Here is a 23087-nt window from a genome sequence, read left to right as displayed (position 1 = left end):
TACTATAATAGATGGGTGGGCATGGCGGTGGCACAGCAACACACACGTCATATATTCAGAGGCTTCAGTCCTCGACGGGAGCCATTGCAGGTTCGACTCTCAGCCCAGGCAACCTTTACTGCATGTCTTCTCCCTCTATCCACCCCTTTCCTATCTGCTTACTGTAAAACATAAAAATCAAAATTGGGAAAAATAATGTAATGGTGGTGCCACAAAAAAAGGATGGGAGTCTCCAGTAGGAGATTCCAGCAGCTAATAAGGGGGAATGGAAACTGTGCTTTGTAATAGTTTCTGAGTGTGAGCTGTGGTTCTTGTTTTGTTAGCTTTATCGAATTTTCCCTGTTTATTTAGGAGTAGACCTTTACATATTTTTGATTAGACATAATTTGAGTGTAAATACTAAAATCAGAAGACATGGCTTTCAATGCAACTGAGGCAGTCCTGGGGGCCTAAACACCTGTGTCAGTCACAGTGGGCAGGGGTACTTGGTCCAGAGAGGCAGTGTGCCAGTTTCATTTGCCAGTTTCCAGTATCTCTCCTTGAGGAGGAATGCTGCTGCTTTGGGTTGCCTTTGCCGAGTAAAAATCCCCTTCTTGTTCCCCACCACACGTGTGATCCCTGCAATCACAAGGTCAACATGTTAACCAACAAGGCTACTTGTATGTACAGCTAGAAGCAGGTAAAAAAGGTCAACTATGGCATCAGCCAATCAGAGTTCAGGTCCAGAAATGAGTCCATCTAGCTTGAAAAAGACATGTCAGTATCATCTTTAAGATGAATCAATCAAAAGCAGAGATGCACTGAGAAATCAGCTCAACAGAACCTGCAGATGTTAAGCTTTAATTTCTCAGATACGTGGGCTGCTGTCCAGCAGCTTAAAAATGAGCCCTTTGTGCTCAGTGATTAAACCATACCCTAGGTTCTACCACGCAACGTTAACAATAAAATTCTATGGTTATCTACTTTCATTATCGCTGAGGTGATTAAAAATAAACTTAGGAAAGGGATAGAGATGTTAGAAGGCACGTAAATTGAACCCATTTTCTATGTCATGATGAGACATGTCTGCAGTTCATGCAGGCTGCAAGAGTGCAGATAACAGGAAGCTTGAATAGAGTAGAGCAAGTTTCAAGAGTACAGACTAAGACTGGTGTTTTAGTAATGCTAGCCGCACTAAATGCTTATACAAGTTGCTAAAGACATTTTAAAATGTTTAGCAACTTTGTAATTGTTTGGTCTTCATTGAAAAAAAGTGGAACCTTGTTTTACAGCAACTGCTCTCACTGAATTTTGTCTTTGTTTGCAATATAAATGACCATTATGAGGGGTCAAAGTAATAAAAATAAACTTGTAATGAATTAAAGGTGTGAAATACTAAACATGGTAAAATTGAGTGCAGTAAAAATCAACCTCTGATTAATTTTGCCTTTGTAAAAAATTAGAATCGGTCAATTTGGAGGAGATTAAAATGATAACATGGTAAATATTGATGTTATATATAATAAGGTTATCAAATTTAACACTGTTTTCATTCACTGCCTGGATTTTAGCGCCTCCATTTTTTCCACTTCAGTTTTATCATTCATCGCGTTCAGAGTGTAGTTTTTGTTACTTCCGGTAGATCGGAATACGGCACCAGCCCCAGCGAAGTTTGTAGTCCATGACCCACAATTTCCCATGATTCATTGCGGGTCTAATCGGATTGGTCGAGCTCGGGCAGCAATGGCGGACGATGAGGGCAAAAATTGTAAATAAAATGTAAATAATACGCTTTTTGTGACCCCAAATTTAAGATGTTTTTAGTCAAAAATGTAGGTTTGTTGAACTCAAATATCTACTCAGTTTATTAAGATTCCATTTAATTAAAAAAAAAAAAAAAGAGGTTTGGCGTTTCTCGGCACCAGCTTGCTTTGGCAGCTGTCAGCTTAACGAGCAGTATCCCCTGCCTCTTGTGGAAAAGGTGCCTTAATCCCGGCAGTGAAAGAGAGACAGATGGAGAATCTGGAGACTCAACCTCCACCCCGTGGTCAACGACATCACTGGATATGTCCCAATTCAGGGGCTGCATCCTTCGAAGGACCCGGGCCCTGTCCCAATACCCACACTACACCCTACGCCCCTACTATGAAGTGTTTACTTTGTACAAGTGCATGTAGGGGTTGAAGTGCGCAGGTTACAAGCGTGCAAAATTGGAGAATTGGGACAGTAAGGGTTACGTCATCGACTTGCATCTCTGCACCATAACTGCAACATCAAAAAGGACGGAACCAGCGCTGTTTTCAAAGTCTTGCTGCTAGAAAAAACTAAAACTGCAACAAGCAATTGTTTCGAGGAGAAAGTGCAGGAAGCGAAGTAGGCTTTTACACCAGACTCTCACCGCACTAGTGTTTGAAAGGTAACTTCAGTGTTATGGCCTACTGACTGCCCAGACTCACTCTGAACCCAGTGGTATCTTACAATGGTGAGCCTGGAAAATCAGTAAAAAAATATATATTTGTCGGCTTGCTGTCTAAAGTTTACGCAGTTCTTATTATTCTGATTTGATGGTTGATTACGTTGACGGTTGTGATTGGTTTTTGCTCAGAACGTCATCTGCAGCAGTGAATTGTGGGTAAAATACTTCGGTGAAGTCCGCTTAGATGTGGGCTTCACCGAAGTGTGGATTGAGGGCACAAAGGGGGCGGGGCTAAGGACCACTCTGGAGAATTGGGACACACTACGCACTCGAACCCATCAACACGCAATTCAGGGACACAAAGGTGGAAGTGCGAGTATTGGGACAGGGCCCTGGTCTACTATAGAAAATGCATGCGAATGGCTATTGACTACAAGTTGTCCACTGGCGTATTCCGATCTACCGGAAGTAACAAAAATTACACTGAACGCGAAGAATGATAAAACTGAAGTGGTAAAACTGGAGGCGCTAAAATCAAGGCAGTGAATGAAAACAAGCAACGTCAAATTTGATAACCTTAATCTTTATAACAATGTTTACCATGTTATGATATCCAAATTCAAGGATTCTAATTTTCCCAGAGGCAAAATTAATCACATGTTGGTTTTTACAGCTCTCACTTTTACCATGTTCCGTATTTCACACCTTCAGTTCATTTCAAGTTAATTTTTGTTACCTTGACCCCTTATATACTCAGGGCAGGCAGGCAAGAAAATATTTGAAATGCTTGTGTTTTTCTTGCATTCTAGTCCTAGGAACCGGAATATGCTAAAATCAGAAGGTAAAAGCTTTACACAAACTGACTGTCCCCCCACAAATGTGAGTAGCTCTGGTTCACCTTGTGTAGTCATGAAGTCAGCAAAGTTCCAGATGAGTTCACCGATGACATACTGCTTCCTCTTCTGGTCAAACACATTGTGGTAATTCTGCAGGACCACTTTCTGATACTCTTCAGTAAACATCACAGGTGGATCCTGAAGAGTGAAATTTGATAACATGACTAAAGCTGAGCAGTTGTCAAATGTCTTGTCACTATTGTGATAAAGGGTAAAATTCCCAGCAGACTTCACAGACAGAAATAAAAATCACAAACAGTTTATGTGAGAAGATTACACAAACACTTCTAGGGCAGGAATGGGATAATACACAATGTGTTTAAACTTGTTTTGGGAAAAAAAAAGTTTTAATTCAATTTAAAATAAAACATGAATTGGGAGCAAAAGCTTTAATTTGTTATGGATGTTCTCTGATCCTCACAGGATCTAACATGTTTATTCACAGGGTCAAATATACACATACAACCCCACTAACATTTGGGTAAATGTCTCAGAGCGTATTGCACCTTAAACCTGTGGTTACAAAACATCTGCCATAATTCTGTATACATTTTTCCAACTCTTTGTGGCAAAATTGCTAGTTTATTTAAACTGATTGGTTTATCCCCGTACATACAGCACCCTGCCACATGCCTGTGCATTCAGTGCAGGCTCCACTGTGGAGGGAGGGCTGTAGCAGCAGAGAGCAAGGGTGAGGGACCTGTAAGGTGTGCTTGTTCACATTTTCTGGCCAAGTCTGTGGTTTTCACAGAATTTCCTAATGCAGCTTTAATGTTAGCTTGTTTATCCATTCCAAAACCAGTTTTAATGAACATTTGGTATCTGTCCAATTAGAACAACCAGTAGTGTCAAGTTCAACCATCTGACCCAATCTGTGACTTGTGGATGAACAGAAATGAGTTGGGATGTTTAGGAGCAACCCAGGATCTACCAAGACTGATCATACAATGGAACACCAGTCTCCTTGCCCCCAGTGAAGAGACCATTACAGCAACATGGACTGAGGGGACACAGACAAATAAAAAAATAAAAAAGCTCAAAGATCAAAACCTTTTAACTCAACTGAAATAGACTAGCCAAACTTATTTTGGAGGGAACTTTTATGAATAGGTGAATAAGTCTGAGCTAGAAGACAGTTTGGATGAGTGTGAGGCTTTCAAACTAAAGAACACTGAACCAGCTGCCATGAGAGTGGTTGCATCATGCTGTGGGGGCTATTGTTGCCAAAACTTTAACTTCACCACAAATAAACTGCTAAATGATAGAAACTTGGACACAATTCAATATTCCAAGAGGACAATGATCCTGAACAAGCAGGCAAACATTAGGCTTCTGGAATGCCCTTCCCAAAACCATGTCCTGAGCCAGGAAATCAATTGATTTAAATAAAATTAGCTATAGTTATGGGAAAAGTGGTTACATACCCAGCTAGAGTTATGCCACAGGCCCGTTGATGGCTACAAAGTGTGTAAATTCTCAAAGAACTTTAAAGCTAAATTTAGTGGGGTGTATGTAAATATTTGGCACTGGATGTTGTCAAATAAATAAAATAACCTACAAGGTTTTTAAATCTAATCAAGTATGTTCATATATTCATCACATTTCTGTCAAAAGAACTGTTAAACAATTAAATGAACCAAAAATGACGACATTAGTGCCCTTGATGGCCATGTGTAAACTTCTGAGCAGAACTGAAGTTCATCGTTGAGACAATTCAAAAGGACTTCTGTAAGTGTAGCTCCTCACATTATGAATCCCTGGCACCGCATCTGCTCCATACTCGCTCTGGATGATGGGCTTCTTGTATTTTCCATACCAGTCCTCAAACTGGGTATTGAGCTGCAGAGAGATTAACTCCACGTAGCCCGGATCATGGTACCAGGAGAAGTAGCTGTTTACACAGATGACATCCACAAAGGGAGCCTAGAGACAGGAAATAATCTTACCCACAAATCAGGATTTTCCTCTTACTTGCTGCTAACCTGGTAAGGGTTTTTCCCCTGATATAAATATTAAAAGTTTTTTGTTATGCAAAAATTGGCTTTTTCTAGTCATTTCCTTAGATTGCAATCATTGATTGCTCTGCAATAATAACAGAACAGTCAATTTTAAAAAGGGCTGACCATTTCCTCAAGTGATTTTGTGTGTTTCATGTTGCTAAACAGATGAGCCCTCAGGGTTACTAATCTGGACTTGTGTTCCTGGTTGCACAGAAATTGGATAAAAATCCAATATACAGTATGTCTACAAATGATAGAATAACTACAGGTAAAGAGCTTCCGAACGCTTACAGCTAAATCTACAGGACAGAGGACGGTTCATTTAGCCCTCTGACCATATTATCTGTGTTTACATGCATGCTGCACCATTTCAAATATTTTAGTCTCATGTTTTCTTTTTTGTTTACAGGAGTTGGACACGGATTAGTTTTATCCAGGGTAACCTGGGTAAAACTAACGTATCGCTGCGATGTTAATGCACAAAGCATTACCAGCTGCATGCTCCTTTTTACCCACAGCTGTCCAATGTTACAGATTAATATTCCCAGTTGCCAGGTTTCATGTGCAACAGAGGGTTTTTACTTTTTTATACTGCCAGTACTGAGAAGACATAAGACAGACTCACTCCTTTGTCCCATGCGTAGTTACTGGCCGTGATGTAGGTTACAGGTCGGGTAGGGTCCAAAGCTTTGGTGTGCAATATCAACATCCTGCAGGGAAAAACAAACTGCAGTGAGCCATGTTGCAAGTAAGAGGTCAAGGGACTGATCCACAAATCAGATGGACGTTTATACAGTCACATAATCACAGTGAGGTAAAGCAATCTGTTGAAGTCAGTTTAAAACGTTGCAGTGACAAAGCATGTCTGTGCAGGTGGAACTGTGAGATCATATCGTTCATTTGATAGGCACAGTACTTGGATGAGTCGGTTTAGTCTCTACAGCCTCAGGCAATCACTGGCTTCCAGCTATTGGAGGCAGCTTCATACCTAGTCTAACAGCATTCGTTACATTACAGTTCATGGGAAAACTGACAGTGAACCCTTACACCACACTGTCATTGTGGTGTAAGGTGGCTATGACAGGATTTCTCCATAATCAGGGCTAAACTAATACTGTATATCCAAGTTTCACTTTCATATGCATTTCATACTTTTTGTCAAAGTGCGTGCCTTCTCTCTTCAGTGCAACTGCTCTACTCGCATTAAATAGGCAACACACCAAAGCATTAGAAAGCAGCATATTTTTAAATGACAAGTTCTTCAGTCAATTTTACCATCCTGGTTTACCTTCCAATCGCCTTTCTCTAACCCAAGTGTTTAGTGCCTCCACAAGGAGCCATGAAGTACTGCAATTGGTAATAAAGAAATCTGTTTAGACATAATTTTAATAAATCTTATCCATACCAGGAACATTGGTGACCATCACTAAAATGGGTAAGACTAGATAATTCTATTGTGGTCTATACCAGGGGTAAGAAACCTTAACAAACCAAAGAGCCATCTCCATCCAGCCATCGTTTCTTGTTTATCCAAAATTAGGTAATGGAGGTACAGGTAAACCCAGACATGGTCAGTCATGATCTACAGGTCCTTCTCAAAATATTAGCATATTGTGATAAAGTTCATTATTTTCCATAATGTCATGATGAAAATTTAACATTCATATATTTTAGATTCATTGCACACTAACTGAAATATTTCAGGTCTTTTATTGTCTTAATACGGATGATTTTGGCATACAGCTCATGAAAACCCAAAATTCCTATCTCACAAAATTAGCATATTTCATCCAACCAATAAAAGAAAAGTGTTTTTAATACAAAAAACGTCAACCTTCAAATAATCATGTACAGTTATGCACTCAATACTTGGTCGGGAATCCTTTTGCAGAAATGACTGCTTCAATGCGGCGTGGCATGGAGGCAATCAGCCTGTGGCACTGCTGAGGTCTTATGGAGGCCCAGGATGCTTCGATAGCGGCCTTTAGCTCATCCAGAGTGTTGGGTCTTGAGTCTCTCAACGTTCTCTTCACAATATCCCACAGATTCTCTATGGGGTTCAAGTCAGGAGAGTTGGCAGGCCAATTGAGCACAGTGATACCATGGTCAGTAAACCATTTACCAGTGGTTCTGGCACTGTGAGCAGGTGCCAGGTTGTGCTGAAAAATGAAATCTTCATCTCCATAAAGCTTTTCAGCAGATGGAAGCATGAAGTGCTCCAAAATCTCCTGATAGCTAGCTGCATTGACCCTGCCCTTGATAAAACACAGTGGACCAACACCAGCAGCTGACACGGCACCCCAGACCATCACTGACTGTGGGTACTTGACACTGGACTTCTGGCATTTTGGCATTTCCCTTCACCCCAGTCTTCCTCCAGACTCTGGCACCTTGATTTCCGAATGACATGCAGAATTTGCTTTCATCCGAAAAAAGTACTTTGGACCACTGAGCAACAGTCCAGTGCTGCTTCTCTGTAGCCCAGGTCAGGCGCTTCTGCCGCTGTTTCTGGTTCAAAAGTGGCTTGACCTGGGGAATGCGGCACCTGTAGCCCATTTCCTGCACACGCCTGTGCACAGTGGCTCTGGATGTTTCTACTCCAGACTCAGTCCACTGCTTCCGCAGGTCCCCCAAGGTCTAGAATCGGCCCTTCTCCACAATCTTCCTCAGGGTCCGGTCACCTCTTCTTGTTGTGCAGCGTTTTCTGCCACACTTTTTCCTTCCCACAGACTTCCCACTGAGGTGCCTTGATACAGCACTCTGGGAACAGCCTATTCGTTCAGAAATTTCTTTCTGTGTCTTACCCTCTTGCTTGAGGGTGTCAATAGTGGCCTTCTGGACAGCAGTCAGGTCGGCAGTCTTACCCATGATTGGGGTTTTGAGTGATGAACCTGGCTGGGAGTTTTAAAGGCCTCAGGAATCTTTTGCAGGTGTTTAGAGTTAACTCGTTGATTCAGATGATTAGGTTCATAGCTCGTTTAGAGACCCTTTTAATGATATGCTAATTTTGTTAGATATGAATTTTGGGTTTTCATGAGCTGTATGCTAAAATCATCCGTATTAAGACAATAAAAGACCTGAAATATTTCAGTTAGTGTGCAATGAATCTAAAATATATGAATGTTAAATTTTCATCATGACATTATGGAAAATAATGAACTTTATCACAATATGCTAATATTTTGAGAAGGACCTGTATATGAAAACCAAACCGGAGTCCACATTAAGCCAAATTTGGTAAATTACTGCAACACCCACATTACAACAGAGAAGGATCCAGTCTGTCATTTACAGGTATATCTCAAAAAATTTGAATATTGAATAAAAGTGCAATATTTTTTGCCATTTTATAGAGATTCATTCAACATAAGGTAAAATATTTTAAGCTTTAATTTCTTGTAATTTTGATGATTATGACTTACAGGTAAAAAAAAAATAAAAAATTTGGTGTCTCAAAAAATTTTAATATCACATTAGACCAATCAGAAAAGGATGTTTCAAGCACAAATGTCAGGCTTCTGAAAAGTATGCCCATTTCTATGCACTCACTACTTGGTTGGGCCTCCTCTTACATGAATTACTGCATCAATGCAGCGTGGCATGGAGGCGATCAGCCTGTGGTTCTGCTGAAGTGTAATGGAGGTCCAGATTGCTTTGATAGCTGCCTTCAGGTAATCTTCCTTTTAGGGTCTGGTGTCTCATCTTCCTCATGACAACAGCCCATAGATTCTCTATGAGGTTCAGGTCAGGGGAGTTTGCTGGCCCATCCAGAACAGGAAAACCACGGTCACTGAAGCAGCTTTTGGTACCTTTGGCAGTGTGGGCAGGTGCCAGGTCCTGCTGGAAAATAAAATCAGCATCTCCATACAGCTCGTCAGCAAAGGAAAGCATGAAGTGCTCTAGAATTTCCTGGTAGATGGCTGCGTTGACTGTGGACTTCAGAAAACCCAGTGGACCAACACCAGCTGATGACATGGCACCACAAACCATCACTAACTGGAAACTTCACACTGGACTTCAAGCAACATGGATTCTGTGCCTCTCCACTCTTCCTAAAGACTCTAAATGAAATGCAGAATTTACTTTCTTCTGAAGACAGAACTTTGGAGCATTGAGCAACAGTCCAGTTCCTTTTCTCCTCAGCCCAGGTAAGACGTTTCTGACGTCTCTGGTTCAGGAGGGGCTTGACACGAGGAATGAGACATTTGTAGCTCATATCTCATAATCTTCTGTGTGGTGGCTCTTGATGCACCAACTCCAGCCTCAGTCCACTCCTTGTGAAGCTCCCCCAAATTCTTGAATGGACTTTGCTTGACAATCCTCTCAAGGCTGCGAGTCTCCCTGTTGCACCTTTTCTTACCACACATCTTCCTTCCACTAAATGTTTTGTCAATATGCTTGGATACAGAACTTTGAACAACCAGCTTCTTCAGCAATGACCTTTTGTGACTTCCCTTCCTTGTGGAGGGTATTGATGACTGTCTTCTGGACATCTGTCAAGTCAGCAGCCTTCCCCGTTATTGTGTAACCTATGTCTCAGAGTGAGAGGCCGTTTAAGTGTCCAATAATAAACTTTTTCACAGTATTCTAATTTTCAGAGACACTGAATTTTGGGTTTTTCATTATCTGTAAGCCAAAATCATCAAAATTACAAGAAACAAAGGCTTGGAATATCTCACTCTATGTGTAATGATTCTATATAATATATGAATTTCACTTTCTGAGATGACTGGCAAAAAATATTTTTTTTCACTTTTATGCAAAATTAAAATGTTTTAGATGTACCTGTATAAAAAAGGACACCATGTCCTGAGACTGATTTTTGTCCTGGCTGCTTCTCTCTCTGCTGGGAACTGCTCCAGTGCACGCTGAGGGTCAAAACAGGATCAGAGCCAAGGAGCAGTCCTGGGGGAGTCCCATCCTTTACAGGCAACAAGCTTGACTCTGTGGTGGGAACTGGGACAGAGCTTTTGCTTTGAGTAGATGAGGACTAGAATGCCCTTAAAAGCCATGCTACACCTTCTATATCTGAGGTTCCATATCTGCCCTACACCCTACGAAATAAAATGTATCCAGTGGTGCAATACCTACATAATAAAAATAGGGGCACAGCAGTGGCGTGGAAGTAAAGCGTGGTCATGGGTAAGTCATGGGTTCGAGTTCCTGGCCCATTGAGATTGCTGCATGTCTTTCCCTCGCTCTCTCCAACCCATTTCCTGTCAGTCAACTTACAAAATAAAGGCCAATAGAGCCACAAAATAAAAATAAAAAATGAATACAATTAATTAAGTCTGGCCTCATAGAATACATTGTGTTCTTTTTTCAGTGCATTTTCTACACAAAAATCATGTTTTTTATTCTTTTTTCCATTAACAAAACACCATGAGACACAGGAAAACTATTCATGGGAATAAACGGGATTTTACAGGCTCCTAATTAAGCTTTATATGCACACACACACACCTATTTTCCTGGTTAAGGATTCATGTTTCAGTTTGTAAGTTTTAGAACAGAGCAAACATTTTGAAAGAGGTGAAAAGATCTTTTGTGGGAATTTTATGCAGATATTACCCTAAAACGGAAAGAAAAATGCTAAAACCTGCCACCTTTTATGAGGCTGCTCTTCTGTATTCAATATCTCTGCTCAGTTTTCTTATCATTTTTGTCCACAGTTACCAAGAGGTATTTTAAAGCTGCCTCTGGAGATACCTTCTCTATACCATAAACTGTTTAATAAAGTAAAAATCTAAAGAGTAAAACAACAAAAAAAAAAAGCATAACTCCACCATCATCAACAATAACTTACTTGAAATAATTTTCAGCAGGGGGCATCTCTGAGGCGGGCTCATTAGCTACGGACCACATGACCACAGATGGATGGTTCTTGTCCCGCCGTACAAGCTCATCCATAACAGCTAGGTGGTGGGTCAGGGAGGCGTTTCCAAAGCTGCGACTGTTTTGGAAAAACATATAGATCCATACACTGAAAAACTGCACTCTATTAATGGAAAACTTTTACCTCTAGACAAAGCACTGCATAAAGGAAACTGGTAAAAATTCAGATTTAAATGCAAATTTAAATCAAAATCTAAACTGAAGTTTAATTTTAAATTTAAATCCAAATCCTAATCTAATCTTCAATCACACACTTAAAGCAGGCTAATAGTTTAGTATTTGATCAACAGCTGCTTTAAAAATAATGTTTTCAGCCCTGATTTAAACAAGCCAATAGTTTGTTAATATCTTAGGTTTTCAGGGAGTTTGTTCCAGAGCTGAGGATCATAGAAACAAAATGCTACCTCACCGTGCTTTAATCTGTGCAACTTCATTTAAAGTGTGAACCTCCCATTTAAAGACAAAGGTCCCACACATTGAACCATCATGTCAGCCCATCTTCCATTTCTTCAGCCATGCCACTAGCCAGCTTTTGTTTGAAAAACGGCATGACGTTGTGCCAGGTCTTTAAAAAACATAACTGATCTACAACTGATGTTAAACATTTGATCCTACTGCGTATCTTAAAAGGAGGTGAGCTTACATGTCTTTAATGCCGACCCCTGGGCTCTCATCTATCACCACGATGCCATGGCGGTCACACATCTGCAGAATCTCCTCAGCATAGGGGTAGTGGCTGGTGCGGAACGAGTTGGCCCCCAACCACTTTATCAAGTTAAAGTCCTTGACGACAAGGGGCCAGTCCAAACCTTTACCTCGAATCTACAGGTAGAAGGCAGGACAGGTTCAAAAATGAATTGATATTACCGTCCGTGTCACAAGTATTCATCTCCACTGAACGTTCATATTTTGTAATGCTACAACCACAAGAGTCTGTGCATTTTATTGGGATTATGTTGGAGACAAAGTAGTTTACTGTTGTGAAGTAAAAGGAAAATGTTAACTCCACCAAAACGTAAGTCTGCCATTTATTATTATTATTATTACTACATTTTATTTATAAGCACTCATTGTTGCTGTACATCAATAAGATAAAACAACAAATTATGAACAAAGGTTAAAAGCAATACAAAGAGACCAACAAATATAATACCGATAAATGTTTGAGGTATGGGGAGGTCAAGTGGGGTATGCTAGTCTGAACAAGAGAGTTTTAAGGAGAGATATGAAAGTGTGCAGGGGTGATATCATTCTGAGATCCGGTGGGAGTTTACTCCAGAGTTTGGGAGCAGAGCAGCTAAAAGACCCGAGTCCCATGGTGGACAGACGGGCACATCTTCTTTTCCTGCTCTCGGTGGAGGTGGACGCTTTTCCTCTGTCTCCGCACCCCTCCCATATTTGCCCTGCTTCAGCTCTGTGTCTTGTCTTTTTGGAGCCTCTTTTTGCACATCTTCCAAATTCTTCCAAAATATGGATTTGGTCAGCTGGTCTCTCAATGCAATTGATCAAATGTTCTCGACGAGAAGACAGGGGTCGGGAGAGCCCGCTTGCCCAGACGGGACATTTTTCTCCGGATACACGATGGACTCCTGGCAGAAGGAGGATTATGTGTTTGTCGATAATGTCAGTCGAGGATGTGGAAGATGTGTATATAATTGGATGTTTGATATCAGGATTTCTGCTTTTTGGAGTCAGCGGTTACCTGGCATATCGAGAAATTCGGAGAATGTCAGAAGCTGTTCTGGCAATTGTGAGGCTGCCTGGCATGTGTGATGGGATCTTCAGGGCGATCAACACTCAGACTGAGATGCTACGTGAGCTGAATCGCAGACTGGATGTGATCCTTACAGAGGATCGCAGGCAGGTTACGGTTCCTGGACTCAGGGGTGAAATGGGATAAATCTTGGAGAAAGTTGTTCGCTCGGATCTGGCAGAAAGACCAGGAATCTGGCTGTTTGGATTCGCCTTTGAGAAGCACCAGTGAGACTCTCAAGGTTGATGGAAAATTAAGAGTCAGACTAACCCAAATAATTATTGTTTTTCTGAATCTGACTCCCCTGCACGACCTTGATGGCTGGCTATGTTCAACTTCTCCTGGAAGTTATGTAAACATGACGCTCTGCTCCCTCTGCCCCCTCCCTTCCCTGAGGACATCTGTGGACCTGCTCAGAACTTTGTGGCCGGTTGATGAACGTTCCAACGTACCAGCAAGGACAATGGCCTCTGTGACAGTGCTTCATGGACTTATTCGCACACAATCACTTGCACACACACACATGCTCAAGATAAACATAAACATATGCACCCCCCTCACACCACCTTCACCGTTCCCGGCATGATGTTTTGTCAACTGTTGCTTCTTTGTGCTGATGTTTTTTGCAATCTCAAACTGTATCCTGCTAAGGATAAAGTGTGAAATATGATTTTTTTCCCCTCTACTTTCCTAATGTGGCCTCTTTTCTCATCTAACAAGGGCAGCGCCTGTGAGTGGGCAGCAAAGCCTCGGTGACCCGTCCCCCCTTGTCTTGTGTCATGATGTATGTTTGGATGGGTTGTACTGGAATTCTAATTTCCCCTCGGGGATCAATAAAGTATCTTTGAATTGAATTGAATGGCATAGAAGAGAAGAGAGTCAGAAGAGGAACGAAGGGGGCAAGATGGTGTGTAAACATGATGTAAGCATGAAGGAGATGGGTAAGATGAGGAAGGCTTAGGTTAAATCCTTCTGTTAACATTCAGAGCCCTCCATAACCTAAGTTGTCCTGTCTACAGATTCTTCCACCTGAGATGTGGATCTCTGCAGCTCCCTCAGACCAACTATGGGACTTTCCCTGGCCTGTGAGTTTAGTTAGATCATCACATCCAAGTAGGTTAGCTCTTGTGCCACACAAATGGGCTCTATTGACCAATCAGGTGATACCTGTAGGCATCTGGTTGCACTGGAGTCTATTTAGGGGGTATCAAGTTAAATGGTGTGGAATACTGAAACGCCACACTTCTCAGGTTTTTATTTGCACAACGTTTTGAGAACCGTTTATCATTTTCCTTTTACATCAGAATTATGAGCCATTTTGTGTTGATCAGTCACATAAAATCCCCATAATGTTGAAGTTTGAAGATGCAACGAGACAGAAATCTAAAAGTTCTAGGGATATAAATACTTTTGCAAGGCACTGTATTCAAACTCAACACCAAGTAAGAATGAGTGAAGGTTTAGCTTCACTCTGGTACGTACATCAGCATCTTCATGCTTATTGACTCCATGAAAATAGAAAGGCTTGTTGTTGATGAGGAACTGGGTGCTGGTGACGTTAACTGTGCGGATGCCAACTGGTAGAGCATAAACATCCTCGTATGTTGATCTCTCATCAGCAGCCATTAGGCGAACCTGGATAGAAAAGAACCAAAAAAAGCTGCTATTTTCAACAAAACGATCTTAAAAATAAAAATAAATTTTAAACAGTAGGAAAAACAGTTAAATTGTTCCCCCAGTACCAGGGCATTGGGACTTAAGAGGTCAAAGAGCACACAGTGGTCCACAGCACTGCTTTAACTTTCATAAAAGGCTCATTGCATGGCTGTGGACTGATACTGGCTTAAAAACAACAAATACCATGCAGCCCCTTAATCATTTCAGTAGAAAACGTAGTGGAAAATGCATTAAACTCAGATGCCCCTCATTGCGACAGTCTATAAAAGATAAAATGATACTTTCTGAATCTGCTTACTTTGAAGTTTCACTTCTTTGGTGGCAGCCTTTGCATGATCCAAATCTGAAGCTCCATTCAGAAACTAACTACTTTATACTAAAGTATGACTTACCTCCAAAGAGTAAAGATAACCTGGATTCTCGTGCATCAAGTATGGCCACCACAGATTGACATCTGCCACTTTGAGCACCCCAGAAGGCTCATTGGAGGAAGCAACACAGTGACCTCCTGTGTCCATTAAAGTCACCTTCACAGTAGCTGAGGCTGCTCCTTGGACTGAAACACTATACCTAACCAATCCTGAAATCCAGAGGAAAAACCACAAATATAAAAGGCATAAGCTTGTTTCTTATTTTATTATAGCTTTCTGCCATTTAATGTTAATAACATTCACAACTGCGCATTATTCTGCACATGGTTTCACAATAGTGACCATCTGAAATTGAGTAATTATTGTGACATGAGACATCCTGCTTGTTGGCATTTCAGCTCCACAACACAAAAACTACTAACTGGACCTTTATTCACGTTTGTGGAGAAGAGAACCAGCTACATAAAAAGGGTCAAGTGTGGTGAAATTGTAAAACATTGTTTTTTTTTAAATATGGGTTTACTTCTACACACGCTTTTAGTTTACCTGTATTATCCATGAAATCTGTAACCACGGTGATGTCATCCAGGTAGGCTTTAGGAGTCGTATATAATAGCACAGGACGGTGTATCCCAGCATAGTTATAGAAATCAAAATTGGTGTTTTGAACAAAGAACCCATCAGGATACCTGTGGATCAAGAAGAGTCTCATTAGAAAGCCTACTTAAGGCCATTCATCAGTGAAGCACAAGTTTGGTAAAACAACAGCTGAAAGTGAAAGATTTTTGCATATCAGTATAATAAAAAAGGAAAAAGAGCAGTAATCAGAGGTTAACACAACAATGACTATAATGAGGTTAGGCTTTCTTATAGGCCAGCAATGATGTTTAAGAAAGGAGAAGTTTACCTTGTACGGTCATTCATGTACTGGATGCTGCCTGGAGGGAGAGTGTGCAGAGTCAGAGTGTTGTTCACAGCGATGGTGATCCTGCATAGGATGATTGGCTCTTTACGTAGTAAGGTCCCTATTTCAGCCTCAAAAGGCAGATGGCCGCCTTCATGTTCTGTCACCTTGACACCATTCACCCACTGGTGGATATAAAGAAGAAAGTTAAAGAATTACTTCTAATACATACCGTAGTCATTCCCCCTTATTTTTTTTTTTTAATCTGACACTAACATCTTATAAAGACTCATGCAATACTCACCACTACAGAGTAATAGTGAGCACTTCCCACTCTGAGAACCACTCGTATGCCTTCATCAGTGATCCAGCGGGCAGGAACCGTTACCTCTCGCTCGTACCACACCCAGCCAATGAAATCTCTCAGTGTGGGGTCCTGGGTGATGTCATTGTAGCTGGCAGGAACCGGCATGTCGATTACAGGGCCAGTCTGGCAGAACATTAATGACAAATATACAGGGGTTGGACAATGAAACTGAAACACCTGTCATTTTAGTGTGGGAGGTTTCATGGCTAAATTGGACCAGCCTGGTAGCCAGTCTTCATTGATTGCACATTGCACCAGTAAGAGCAGAGTGTGAAGGTTCAATTAGCAGGGTAAGAGCACAATTTTGCTCAAAATATTGAAATGCACACAACATTATGGGTGACATACCAGAGTTCAAAAGAGGACAAATTGTTGGTGCACGTCTTGCTGGTGCATCTGTGACCAAGACAGCAAGTCTTTGTGATGTATCAAGAGCCACGATATCCAGGGTAATGTCAGCATACCACCAAGAAGGACGAACCACATCCAACAGGATTAACTGTGGACGCAAGAGGAAGCTGTCTGAAAGGGATGTTCGGGTGCTAACCCGGATTATATCCAAAGAACATAAAACCACGGCTGCCCAAATCACGGCAGAATTAAATGTGCACCTCAACTCTCCTGTTTCCACCAGAACTGTCCGTCGGGAGCTCCACAGGGTCAATATACACGGCCGGGCTGCTATAGCCAAACCTTTGGTCAATCATGCCAATGCCAAACGTCGGTTTCAATGGTGCAAGGAGCGCAAATCTTGGGCTGTGGACAATGTGAAACATGTATTGTTCTCTGATGAGTCCACCTTTACTGTTTTCCCCACATCCAGGAGAGTTACAGTGTGGAGAAGCCCCAAAGAAGCGTACCACCCAGACTGTTGCATGGCCAGAGTGAAGCATGGGGGTGGATCAGTGATGGTTTGATGGTTTGGGCCACCATATCATGGCATTCCCTTGGTCCAATACTTGTGCCAGATGGGCCCATCACTGTCAAGGACTACCAAACCATTCTTGAGGACCATGTGCATCCAATGGTTCAAACATTGTATCCTGAAGGCGGTGCCGTGTATCAGGATGACAATGCACCAATACACACAGCAAGACTGGTGAAAGATTGGTTTGATGAACATGAAAGTGAAGTTGAACATCTCCCATGGCCTGCACAGTCACCAGATCTAAATATTATTGAGCCTCTTTGGGGTGTTTTGGAGGAGCGAGTCAGGAAACGTTTTCCTCCACCAGTATCACGTAGTGACCTGGCCACTATCCTGCAAGAAGAATGGCTTAAAATCCCTCTGACCACTGTGCAGGACTTGTATATGTCATTCCCAAGACAAATTGATGCTGTATTGGCCGCAAAATACTTTGTGTCTGCTCTCGGTGGAGGTGGACGCTTTTTCTCTGTCTCCGCACCCCTCCCATATCTGCCCTGCTTCAGCTCTGTGTCTTGTCTTTGGAGCCTCTTTTTGCATATCTTCCAAATTCTGAGTTATGGATTTGGTCAGCTGGTCTCTCAATGCAATTGATCAAATTTTCTCGAGGAGAAGACAGGGTGAAGGAGAACCCAACTTGTCCGGACTGGACGTTTTCCTCTGGATACACGATGGACTCCTGGCAGAAGTGGAGGGTTGTGTGTTTGTCAATAAAGTCAGTCGAGGATGTGGAAGATGTGTATATAATTGGATGTTTGATATCAGGATTTCTGCTTTTTGGAGTCAGCGGTTACCTGGCATATTGAGAAATTCGGAGAATGTCAGCAGCTATTCCGGCCATTGTGAGGCTGCCTGGTATGTGTGATGGGATCTTCAGGGCGATCAACACTCAGACTGAGATGTTACGTGAGCTGAATCGCAGACTGGATGTGATCCTTACAGGATCGCAGGCAGGTTACGGTTCCTGGACTCAGGGGTGAAATGGGATAAATCTTGGAGAAAGTTGTTCGCTCGGATCTGGTGAAAGACCAGGAATTTGGCTGTTTGGATTCGCCTTTGAGAAGCACCAGCAAGACTCTCAAGGCTGACGGAAAATTAAGAGTCAGACTAACCCAAATAATTATTGTTTTTCTGAATCTGGCTCCCCTGCACGACCTTGATGGCTGGCTATGTTCAACTTCTCCTGGAAGTTATGTAAACATGACGCTCTGCTCCCTCTGCCCCCTCCCTTCCCTGAGGACATCTGTGGACCTGCTCAGAACTTTGTGGCCGGTTGATGAACATTTCAACGAACCATCAAGGACAATGGCCTCTGTGACAGTGCTTCATGGACTTACTTGCACACACTCACTTGCACACACACACATGCTCAAGATAAACATACGCACCCCTCACACCACCTTCACCGTTCCCAGCATGATGTTGTTTTGTAAACTTGTTGCTTCTTTGTGTTGACGTTTTTTGCAATCTCAAACTGTATCCTGCTAAGGATAAAGTGTGAAATATGATTTTTTCCCTCTACTTACCTAATGTGGCCTCTTTTCTCATCTAACAAGGGCAGCGCCTGTGAGTGGGCAGCAAAGCCTCGGTGACCCGTCCCCCTTGTCTTGTGTCATGATGTATGTTTGGATGGGTTGTACTGGAATTCTATTTTCCCCTCGGGGATCAATAAAGTATCTTTGAATTGAATTGAAAAAGAGGCCCTACACCATACTAATAAATTATTGTGGTCTAAAACCAGGTCTTTCAGATTCATTGTCCAATCCTTGTAGTGTTTGATTTCTGTAGAATGAATTTGTATCTACCAAATAGTAACCCCTTATCGTTATTATAATTATTAAATCATTTTGCTTCTACTGAAGTTGGTGAATCATATTTTAAACATGTTGCTAGGAATCTGTGACTCACTGGACATGTTGATGGCAGCTATAAGAAGAAAACCACAATCAGGCAACAGCATCTGTCATTTCATTATTATTATTATTTTTTTTTAGATAAACCATGTTTGGCAACTCCCATCCCAGGGATGTTCGTCTCTATTTGAACCAATCAGATAAAGCAAGCTGTTCATGAAAATATCCATCTCAACACTACGTTTAATTTACAATTATTTTCTGGCTAATTCATACAACACAAATATACAAGGAAACAATATTGTGTTTATCTCGTCTAGAGGGTTTCAAAGCGGTAAAGTCTTACTTTAGATGTTACTTTAAAGAGCATTTGGGAGGAGAGCACCACCTGCCAAATGTTTAGAAGAGCAAGCAGCTGATGGAGATGTGGAAGGAGTCAGTGACCAGAAATGTCCTTTTAGCCTGCCCTCAGTCTCCACGATGAACTGGTGGACTCCAATACTTTAATTACTGCTCAGGGTTTTAATTCAGACATTCATCCCAGCATCAGAACATCTCACAGCAGACCCACTACTTTTACTGTTGGAACAATGTCAGCTGCTAGAATGACCAGCTGCATTCAGAGGCACAATTATGGAGCTGGCAGGGAACATAGATTAACTGGAGAAAGCAGTGGCTCAGTGGATTCCTGGAGGTAAACTCCAAGCTGTCATTGGCTAGGGGCTCTGGTACCTTCACCAAGCACAGAGCATTCTGTGTGCTTACTTGGCCGGCCTGCTGCCCTCAGAAGTTGGTTGTGCAGCTTCTCCTCCAAAGCAAGCCATCTATGATCCCCTACATGCCGAAGGATGGCTTAATCTCCATTGCAAACTCAAAGGCTGTCTGCTTATCGCAGCGCATGAGGCCAAAAAAAACCACTTTTCCTGAATCAGGACTTGCTGCTAGGAAGGCGATCCTTCAGATGTTCTGCAGATGAATGTAATGCATTGCTTTTTGTCAAATGATAACTAGAACCTGCACACCGCAACCAGCAGACTGACCTTGTCTTGACATGACATATAAAAACAGAAGAGCTTCCTGCATTTCCTCACAAACCTTTATTTTCAACTCCATGGACATTGCCTTTTCGATGCTCCTGTACAGGACCTGTTGCCATGTATCATGGCCACCCTGCACTCTATCTCTTATAGTTAATATACGAAAATAAAAAACAACCCTGGGGTGTTCTAGCACTGCGGTCAAATTGTCCAAAAGCCACAGTAAAGTTGGACAGCCTATTCCTATATTGCCCTTCAGTCATATTTTTATGACTATTTAACGACAAAAATGGTACACATTCAAAAAACATTCTGACCAATCACCTTGCTAAACCAACTAATGTAAATGCTTTGGTTAATAAATGTTCCATGTTAAATCAACACTAGTCTGGTCCAATTGATACGATCAGTTAATGTCAGAGATACTAAAATCTGTTTAAGATTTATCTTAAAACACATTGAGATTAAAAATACATTTTCTTAGGTCATCATTTATCTGTCAGTTTCCAGTCTCTTCATGTGTATAAGCCCTCTCCTATAAATACCAAAGGGTAGTTTTTCTGTTCCACAAGGTCCTGGACTCGGACCAATTTTGTTCTCTTTACAAACTTCCCTGAGAAACATTAAGTTGGAGGAAAAAACTGTAAGCAAACTCATTTCCAAGCCACAAAGACCTTGTTGTCACTGCTTAATCCAAACAAAACTGAGATAAAATTTTAGTAGAGATGCACCAATCAGACTTCCTGGCGATTCTGATTTCCGGTTTTCTTTCCCGTCTGATTCTGACCACTTTGGATAGCAGATCCAAAACACTGTAGCCAGAATAATTCCAAGTACCTCTAAATGTATAGTATGCTAAATATTTCATTTGCAGTAACTGATTGTTTTATTGCGATCAGCTGTCAAACAAAGTCAGCTGCTTTGTTTTCTGCAGGTCCACTCACTCACCTCTGCCAGGCGACTTTTGTACCAAGCCCTCTCGAAGCCCTGGTTCCTGTTAGGGGATCTGTCAGCCCTAAATACCCAGAGCCCGTTCAGCTCTTTCACCTCTCTGGAGGAGGACTCCCGGGGAAACAGCATGCCCGTGTCCGACAGGAGCACCGAGTCAAGGGCGGCGAACAGCCACAAAACACGGAGCATCCTGAGCTTCGCAGGTTAATCCAGCTTGATCAACTTCTCAGTTGTGTGAATCGACCGACTGACCCCGCGTTTTCCTGTGGCTTTTATCACGTGGCCTAGTCTGGAATCACGTGACTTCCAAGCTGCGTAACTTGTCGTGTTACCTTCATGTTCTATCAGAAATTTGTAAGCCGACGCGATGCGTTCTTTTACGTGCGAATATCCAAATACAGTTTTTTTCTCAGTTTTTTTCTTTTTCTCACTTTTTCTGTTTTCCTCCCTTTTCCTTCTTATACAACAACCTTCCAATAAAGAAAATAAAATACATTTATTACACTACTTGATTTCACAATTAGTGACTGTCTTCTGGACATCTGCCTTTTCAACAGTCGTCCCCATGATTGTAGGCCATACTATGGCCATAACATAACATTTGTGTATTAGAAATGCTTTTTTTCGTCTTATGTAATATATTTACATTTTAGGTGGAACTGAGTTTTGTGTTTTCACTGTCTAAATTAATAGAAACGCTTGAAATAAGCGTCTCTGTTATAAATCTGTATAATATATGACTTGACCTTTGGAATTGAATCGCTAAAATAAATGAACTTTTTGATGATATTCTAATCGGTTACGATGTACCTGTATAAAGTGTTACTTGCTTCATGTGGCTTTTTTTTAAATAAATACAATGAAATATTCAAATTGACCCAACAGGAATATTAAATGAATTTGAAAGTAATATATATTTCACAAGTTAAAGCAAAAATTGATCATTTGTCCAGGCTACCGTGAGAATTTAAAGGTTGTTAAAAATATATAGATGTATTAACTGTTCGTTGTTGAGATAATGGAAACCACCCTCTTCAAATTCACATTTAATCATTATACTGCAGTTGCGTATAATTCACACGAGATGGCGCCAGACACCAACAGATCTGAAGTAACAGCACAATGTGGTACTGAGGCGTCACGTTGCAGATGTTTTTGTCTCTTGGTCAAATAACACCTCTGGAAGTATTATTGAGCTTTCATTTGATCAGTTGTCACCGGGATATGGAGAGTTCAAGGGCCACAAAGTTTAATATAACACATATTATAAAATGGCAAGTGATGGTTAACAAGGAAATTTAAAAGAAGACATTGCTGCTGCATATATAGATTATTTGAGAAGAACCATGCAGAAAGTTCAGAGAAACTAAGCTTTTTTAATTATAAATTCATGTGAAAATCTGAGATCACAATTTTGTTAGTGCAACAGCTGTATTTGTATTTGTGATTTTTTTTTAATTCAATTCAATTCAGTTTTATTTATATAGCGCCAATTCACAACACATGTTGTCTCAAGGCACTTCACAACAGTCAGGTACATACATTCCAATTAATCCTAACCATTGAACAGTGCAGTCACAGTTAGTTATTTATTCAAAGTTATTTAATTAACGACTTTTCAAGAGAAAAAGGCTGTTGTGGGTTTTAGGTTCAGTTTACCCTGAACTGAAAAAAAAAACCCCACTTGAGATAGTAGCCAGCTTCTGGAAAAGCCCCAACCTCTTATCCTAATCAGCTGAACTAAAAATGTTTCCAGTTTAAAAGCTGGGCAAAGCCAGGAAAGTCAACCAAATTAGAAGGGCTCTGCCATTTCTGATCAGAGGTGTGGTCAAATGACCAGCATGAATTATGCCAGAACCTTGTTGGCAATAAAAGGTATATGAGTCTTTTTCTGCCAATTGATGAGGGACATTCATCCAAATAGGATGTATGCACATATTTGTGTCTGTATCTATAATTCTGACTTTGTGTGGATTAAAATAAATCTACATGTAATTCAAACTCGTGCCCCCAATAGTTTTCTTTTTCATTGTTTTTTTCTTGTACTGTCCACCCTAGAAAAA

The 23087-nt window shown here is 41.2% G+C and overlaps 1 protein-coding gene across 1 annotated transcript; it reads right to left on the bottom strand.

The window, feature by feature from the left end:
- On the bottom strand, positions 1 to 21309 carry gusb (glucuronidase, beta). Its single transcript, XM_047379698.1, has 12 exons — positions 21022 to 21309; positions 16196 to 16381; positions 15895 to 16076; positions 15534 to 15676; positions 15009 to 15196; positions 14422 to 14574; positions 11830 to 12008; positions 11098 to 11244; positions 5917 to 6001; positions 5038 to 5214; positions 3294 to 3429; positions 1 to 618 (listed from the first exon to the last, which is right to left on the bottom strand). The coding sequence occupies exons 1-12, from the start codon at positions 21211 to 21213 to the stop codon at positions 467 to 469; spliced, it is 1920 nt and encodes a 639-aa protein (XP_047235654.1). The 5' UTR covers positions 21214 to 21309; the 3' UTR covers positions 1 to 466.
- Between the last annotated feature and the right edge of the window lie 1778 nt (positions 21310 to 23087).

The sequence above is a fragment of the Girardinichthys multiradiatus genome, chromosome 11 (genome assembly GCF_021462225.1).
Source record: "Girardinichthys multiradiatus isolate DD_20200921_A chromosome 11, DD_fGirMul_XY1, whole genome shotgun sequence".
NCBI lineage: Eukaryota > Metazoa > Chordata > Actinopteri > Cyprinodontiformes > Goodeidae > Girardinichthys > Girardinichthys multiradiatus.
This window is presented reverse-complemented; position numbering and strand designations above follow the sequence as displayed.